Source organism: Semicossyphus pulcher, unplaced genomic scaffold, assembly GCF_022749685.1.
Source record: "Semicossyphus pulcher isolate SPU_LCO1_2020_fin unplaced genomic scaffold, fSemPul1.0.p SCAF_9, whole genome shotgun sequence".
Taxonomy (NCBI): Eukaryota; Metazoa; Chordata; class Actinopteri; order Labriformes; family Labridae; genus Semicossyphus; species Semicossyphus pulcher.
Window position 1 is genome coordinate 31,059,440 of NW_027211770.1, and position 7,091 is coordinate 31,066,530.

Sequence of the window (7,091 nt, forward strand, 5' to 3'; positions counted from 1 at the left end):
GAAACAGATTCATTTCTTTTAGGGCTTCCTCGCTGCTCTCAAGCCAGCCACACACTACAAGATAATCAGGCTGATTTTGGTCAGTTTCAGACAATCGTAAGAAAAGTCCAGATTTTTTGATTATTCTAAAGATGATCTCTCCAGATGTTCCTGTGGTATCAGCAATGTGATTTTACTTCCCCTGATCTGCTGGGAAGAACGTTGAGAACACACTGATTTCCAACCGTAAATATTAAAATAAACGATATCAGGAAGCAAGCTGACTGAAGCAGGAAGCACAACAACCACAGCCATGGCGACAAAAGTAAACGTGCAGCATAAAGTAACATGTGCAGCCCGTGTTCACGCCGTCTCCACCGCTTCATCCACAGTTTGTTATTTTTCCTTCTGATTTTCAGTAAAAAAGTCCAAAAACTATCATCGCCAATTCTTCCTGCCCGTCGTCCGCCATGTTTGTACACTCTAAAGTCTCGTTTGACCGTGTGAGATTTAGTGAGATTTCCAGCTGTGAGAGTCGGACTCTGGTTGTTGCTCTCCACACACTACAGGAACAAAACTGTTCAGTCTGTCAGTATCTGTCTTCATGTGTGGCTCTCTCACATTTTACACATCTGTTAAGATTTTAAAAATGTTGAAGTGTGGGCCAGGTCTTTAGTGAAGCTAGTTTCAGTTTGGATAAGACTGGAGCACATGAATGTTGAATATCCAACAGAAAACAAACTTCAAAATGTCGTTTAGCAGCAGCCACTCTGTCCCTGCAGGATCGACCACGTCAGAAGGCGCCACTTCAAGTTAAAGAAAAGGAATGGAAAATGAACAGTGCTGAATTTAATCCCAGTCTGACCCCAGGTCTGTGGTAGGCAGCAAATTAAGCAACACAAAATGCCTACAATTAGTGATTTAAGAGCCAATTTATCTATCAATAAAACACGTCCAGACACACCTGAGCCATCATGTAAGTTGCCAAAAGCTGCAGTTCCTCTCTTGTGCACTTGAGGCTGCCTCCAGCAGTGAGTCAGTCCCCATAGAGCCCCATGTTAAACTTTACAGCAGAAATAAACATGTTTACAGCCTGGTACAAAAAACTGTTTGGGTCTCTATAGCTCATTTCTCTCTTCATGACAACTGTACGGGGAGAATCTTTATACAACTCACCTGTTTACATTATATTAAGGCTTAAAGTGATGCATCATTAGGGGCGTGGCCTCTTTGAGTGACAGGTGGGAGCTGCTAGCTGTCTGCTAGGTGTCCCCTCAGCTAACTCAGTCACTGAACGTAACCTCTGGGCCGTGTTTGTGCTGTTGGAGCCTTTTGGAGATTTGTTCATGTAAATATCAGACAGATAATCTGATAATCTAGATTGAAAAAGTGTGAAACTAGTCCAACCTTTCAGCTCCATTCATGTTTTGTCTCATTTTCTGTATTTAAATTAAAAATGTAGAAACAAAGCCGGCGTGTCAGACCTTCATTTGCTCATCAACATCTGGAGCTGAGAGGACAACAATCGTGTTTACACATTGTTTACAACAGACTGACCATATGACCAGAGTGAGGAGAGAAGGGGGCGTGAGAGTGAGAGAGAGATGAAGTGAGAGTGACAGCTGAACAGTCAGGGCTCCAACAGAGGAGCAAACAGGGTTAAACAGCAGCTTCTGCCTCCTAAAGTTATGAAATCTCCAGGAACACTTTGAAAGCATCGTCGTCATGTGGGGCAACAAGGCAGGAGGATGGCCGGACGTCTGAAGCTCACATCCACAGGTTGGAACTATTGTTTTTATTTATTTACAGGTTGTAAGTAAGATGTCGACCTGTGTGCATCCAACTTTGGATTATTTCTTCAATTGAAAACATTTCTCTTGTGAGAAAGTGTGATTGTTTTTGTGCACCAGAGACTGAATCTTAGCATGTGCTGTTTTTGTTGTGAGTTGCAGGAGCTGGACGGCAGACTCCTTTCATAATGAACTGTGCTGTGATTCTTCTGCTAACATCAAGCTGCTTCACCTGGTCTTCAGCTATCTATACTCCCAACAGAGCAGGTACAGTGACCTCAGTGAATGTGATGGATGAGGGTTTCTTTCTTGACTGCAGCTAATTAAAGACGGATGTTTGTCGAATCAAACTGCCTCTGAAACCGTCTCCTACCATCAGTGTTGGGTAACGTCACTTTTAAAATTAACTTGCTACGTTCCTGCGTCACCTCCTGAGAAATGTAACCCGTTAGATTACTTTTGTGTTACCAAAAATTAACCCCCCTTTGTGCCTCGTTCCACATGTGTGTTATATCGCCAGGACGGCGTGTAGCCTGCTGTACGTCTACCTATGAATGCATCAACTCTACCGTCATAACATCGCCTCGTTTACGGCCCATAATCTGTAACTCTGCAGCCTGATAACAGGAAGGACAGACGCAGTATAACCTTTACAGCACTTTATTATGCTAACAGTCTGACAGTGAACTGGGCAGAGGCATACAATATTAGGCATAGCTGTTTCCATGACAACAATACAACACAGGCTCTCAGTCCCACCAGTGTTGTGGAGCTGTGTTTAGCTGCAGATGCTTCTTCACGTTTGAAGTCGAGCTCTTCGCAGCTGACGAGCACTTCTCCTCCAGACACAGCTTACATTTCACCGTCATGTTGTTCTCGTCCCTTTCGCCCAAACATTCAGAATAATGTGAATATTTACACAAAGTAAACGCTGTCCTCTCTGACAGCTCGCTAGCTGAGTTAGCTAGCTACACATGCACACTGACACAGCTGTGTTTACCTTCTGCTGGTGCGCAGCGACCTGCCAAGAAGGAGGAGAGAAACAGAAACAGCTTCAGGGAGTTTCTGTTTCTGTGGAGACAAAAGGAAAAGAGAAATATGGAGATTTATTTTCCAGTAAGAGATTACTGTTTATGAAAAAGTAACTAAATATAGGATTACTTGAATTGCTGAACTAACGTGTTACGTTACTCGTTACGACAAAAAAGTAACCGAGTACTTTAAAGGATGACTTTGTAACACGTTACCCAACACTACCAACCAAAACTTTTATACATCAGCGTTAAGGCAGAAAATATTTCATACTTTCAGACTACCTGCTAATTAGTTTTAAAGATCTAATCTTGAAGATTTTAGTTTTGTTCTCTTTGGCGGCACCTTTCGCAATAAACGATAATTTAGATTTAAATTAAATTTAAATAAATTGGACGGTCTGTTCATCCAATAAAGCGCACACACAGATTACCTGTCTGATATTTACATGAACAAATCTCCAAAAGGCTCCAACAGCACAAACACGGCCCAGAGGTTACGTTCAGTGACTGAATTAGCTGAGGGGACACCTAGCAGACAGCTAGCAGCTCCCACCTGTCACTCAAAGAGGCCACGCCCCTAATGCTGCATCACTTTAAGCCTTAATATAATGTAAACAGGTGAGCTGTATAAAGATTCTCCCCGTACAGTTGTCATGAAGAGAGAAATGAGCTATAGAGACCCAAACTGTTTTTTGTACCAGGCTGTAAACATGTTTATTTCTGCTGTAAAGTTTAACATGGGGCTCTATGGGGACTGACTCACTGCTGGAGACAGCCTCAAGTGGACACCAGAGGAACTGCAGCTTTTTTGGCGCTAAAGCCCCAGAGGTTATCGCTTGTTTCTGAACAGTATAGACCTTTAAACCTGCAAACATCATCTCTTCCTTCTGTTTGTTTGATGTAATAATATTTCCTTTTGTCCCTAAATTTGTACTGATGTCTATTTACCTTCTTTAGATTAATTCATTTAAAATATCTTTGTATTGTCTTAATCAATGTCAGCATGTTAACACAAAAATATGTAATGAATTACCTGACATAACAATGACATTGGTTGACAGTGATACCTGTTCATCCTGTATCTCCTACAGCTTCCAATAAGCTGAAGTACCTCCTCGAGCCGCCCGTGTTCGCTGAGGTCGTTGGTCACCGGGGAGGAAATGTCACCTTGCCATGCATCCTGAGGACCAAGCCCAGCCACTACAAAGTGAAATGGACAAAGCTGGAGCCGGAGCATGTGGGGCGAGAGAACATTATCATGATATCAAATTCACATGCCTTCAAACAGTACGGCCGCCTTGGTCCGAGGGCCGCTCTCAGGAAGGCTCACACCATGGACGCCTCGCTGCAGCTCAGAGGCCTGGAGCTGGAAGACGGTGGCACGTATCGCTGCGAGCTGGTCAACGGCATCGAGGACGAGAGTGTCGCCATCTCTTTGAGGATCGAAGGTAACTGGAACAATCAGTAATAACAATTATAGATACCTGGGGAGTTTATGGTTAGGAATCACTGATGAAAGACAGGATATAAGGATGCAGTGGAAGTGTAAACCCTTAAACGAACACATGTTGGCTTTTATTTCCAGGTGTGGTGTTCCCTTATCAGAGTAAAAATGGCCGCTACAGATTCACCTTCCAGGAGGCTAAGGACGTGTGTGCTGAGCAGGATGGCATTTTAGCATCATACAGCCAGCTGTACAGAGGTACCACACAGTGACAAGTGCTTATTTCCTACCACTAATATGTCATCTGCAGCTACATCAGCTCTCTAAAACATCAGCATGTCTCCTCCCGCAGCGTGGACGGAGGGTCTGGACTGGTGTAACGCAGGCTGGTTAGACGATGGAACCGTTCATTACCCGATTATCGAATCCCGACCCGCCTGTGGAGGAGAGATGCTTCCTGGCATCCGCAGTTACGGACCAAAAGACAAGAAAGTGGATCAGTTTGACGCGTTCTGCTTCACCTCACAGACGTCTGGTAAGATTTGGGTGACATTGTTTGGACCATAGACCATATGAGAAGTGGCATCAGGTTCAGAACACGCTTTCATTTAGTCAGCTCCTTAAATATGGCGAAAGGACCACTTAATAAACAACAAATCAGGAGCACCTGAGAGGGAGAGAAGGAGAATAACAGGGAGGAGAAAGAGCACAAAACAATGTAGTGATACTGAACATGTGTGTGTAACAACAAGCTGGCCTTTAGCAGCTGCAGTGTGAGAGTGGGACTGGTTGTAGGTTGACGGAGGACAATAAAATCTGTTGGTGAGATGTGATGTAATAGTTCATCAGTGGGAAAATACTTGGACGTCTCTGTAGCTGGAAACTTCCACTGCAGTCACAAGTGAGTGAAAACAACGGAGAACAGTTATCTCACTTTGAACATTGAAATGATAAGACGCCACTGGACTGACGTGCTTTCCTCCCCTCACAGGCTCTGTCTCCTACATTTCGGGGTCTTTCTCCTTCGAGCAGGCCGAACACGCGTGTCAGCGTCAGGGGGCTGCGTTGGCGTTGGTCGGCCAGCTTTACTCCGCCTGGCGTTTCCAGAAATACGACCAGTGTGACGGCGGATGGCTGAGAGACGGCAGCGTCAGGTTTCCCATCAGTAACCCAAGGGAGCGCTGTGGAGGCCTCCCTGAGGCCGGCGTGCGCTCATTTGGATTCCCCAACAGGATGAAGCATCTGTACGGCGCCTATTGCTATAGGTAGCTCAAATTAAATTATAAATATACTTTTTTACATCAGCATGTCAACAGAGGTGTGAAAAAGCTGGCCCTGAATTCACTGTGCATCTTCTTTCTCCCACCACATCAAATACAGCTTGTTGTTTTTCCATGCATGCCTCCATGGTCAGGTTAGAGATAATAAATGAGAAAAATTCAGAAGTTAGCTGAGCTTCCTAGTCGCTAACAAAATTGGTTAATATTGAGTTGGCACCTAGCTTGTCTTTTTAACACCACATTGAACGTATTCAAAGGCTGAAACCTGACTAACACTTTTAGCTGCTTTAAAGATGAACTAGTTTGTCTGTAAATTAATTGCACATAATGTCACGTTTTCAATAAAAATATATCCACATATCAGTGTACTGAGTTGATTTCAATGACTGTAGTGTTAGTGTTAGTTACGTCTCCTCTCACCGTTCCTCCTCTACTCTGCTGCTCGGGAACAGAACACTGCAGGAGCCCCATTTGTGAACAGAGCTGTCAATCATGAGGTCACGCCCCCTTTTTATAGCATCAAATAACTAATTAAAAGTAAACTTGTCAGAAAAATGAACTCTTGGACATAAATCAGCATGATAAGAACTAACTATAATGACAGAAACCATGTTGGAGAAAAATGTATTTGACGTGTATTTTGGTTTTATAGTTTGACTCATGTCCCATCTGTTAACATGGAGGAGGCGGGCTTTAGGAGCTATACTGCAGCCAGTCAGCAGGGGGCGATAGAGAGGGTTTGGCTTTGTCCATCTTTTTATATAGTCCGTGGTCAGGACGGGCTGATTCGAGGAGAGACAGAAACACTTCAGAGGAAGAATCAATCTGGATCCTTTTTCTAGGTGGACAAAATCCTTTACAAAGTCAGGAGACGTTTCGTGAAGCAAATACAGGACTCACCCAGGAAAGAAGTGTTTAAGTCCTGTACTTTTATCACTTATGTATGCTAACATTACTTACATCACCATGAGCCTTAAGAAAACATATTTGTATAACTTTACTGGGCCAAGAACTTATTTTAGAGGCATTTTGTTGGATTTGTTGAAATCCTATTTACATCCCTTCGACACTCAATCAAATGCTCCGACAACAAAGAGAAAAATCAGTCTATGGTGTGAACAGACACACACACACACACACACACACACACACACACACAAAGGGCCAGACGCATGGTCCTCTTCAGGTTTACATCTGATGGAGATAAAAGTTTGCAGGTGACAGGAAGAAACTTTTAAGGCCCTTGGTGTGGAAGGTTTAAACATGGTTACTTTGGCGACCCCTTGTGGCCGTATCAAAAACTACTGCGTAGTAGACTGTAAATGGTACTCAATAAGGAATAACTGTAACTCTCTGGTAACTCCAGACCTGGAATACAACAAATGCAAACTCCTGTTGAGGCTGCAGCTTAAAGTTGGAGATTTTTATGTGATATAAAACCTGTAGAGAGACAGAAAATAAGAGAGAGGGAGAGAGAGACAGAGAGAGAGACAGGATGACATGCAGCAAACTTAAGCTTAAATATGCATTAAATAACATCCTAAGTCAGGTATATCTGATCTTA

At 43.4% G+C, this 7,091-nt stretch overlaps 1 protein-coding gene and 1 long non-coding RNA gene across 2 annotated transcripts; one reads left to right on the forward strand and one right to left on the reverse strand.

The window, feature by feature from the left end:
- Positions 1-1,957: 1,957 nt before the first annotated feature.
- On the forward strand, positions 1,958-5,868 carry hapln2 (hyaluronan and proteoglycan link protein 2). The gene is made up of 5 exons (XM_069656599.1): positions 1,958-2,041; positions 3,906-4,251; positions 4,389-4,505; positions 4,600-4,782; positions 5,239-5,868. The coding sequence occupies exons 1-5, from the start codon at positions 1,958-1,960 to the stop codon at positions 5,514-5,516; spliced, it is 1,008 nt and encodes a 335-aa protein (XP_069512700.1). The 3' UTR covers positions 5,517-5,868.
- On the reverse strand, positions 2,463-4,004 carry LOC138584383 (uncharacterized). The gene is made up of 3 exons (XR_011305443.1): positions 3,871-4,004; positions 2,770-2,840; positions 2,463-2,651 (listed from the first exon to the last, which is right to left on the reverse strand). It is a non-coding gene; the product is annotated as an uncharacterized lncRNA (long non-coding RNA).
- Positions 5,869-7,091: the final 1,223 nt, after the last annotated feature.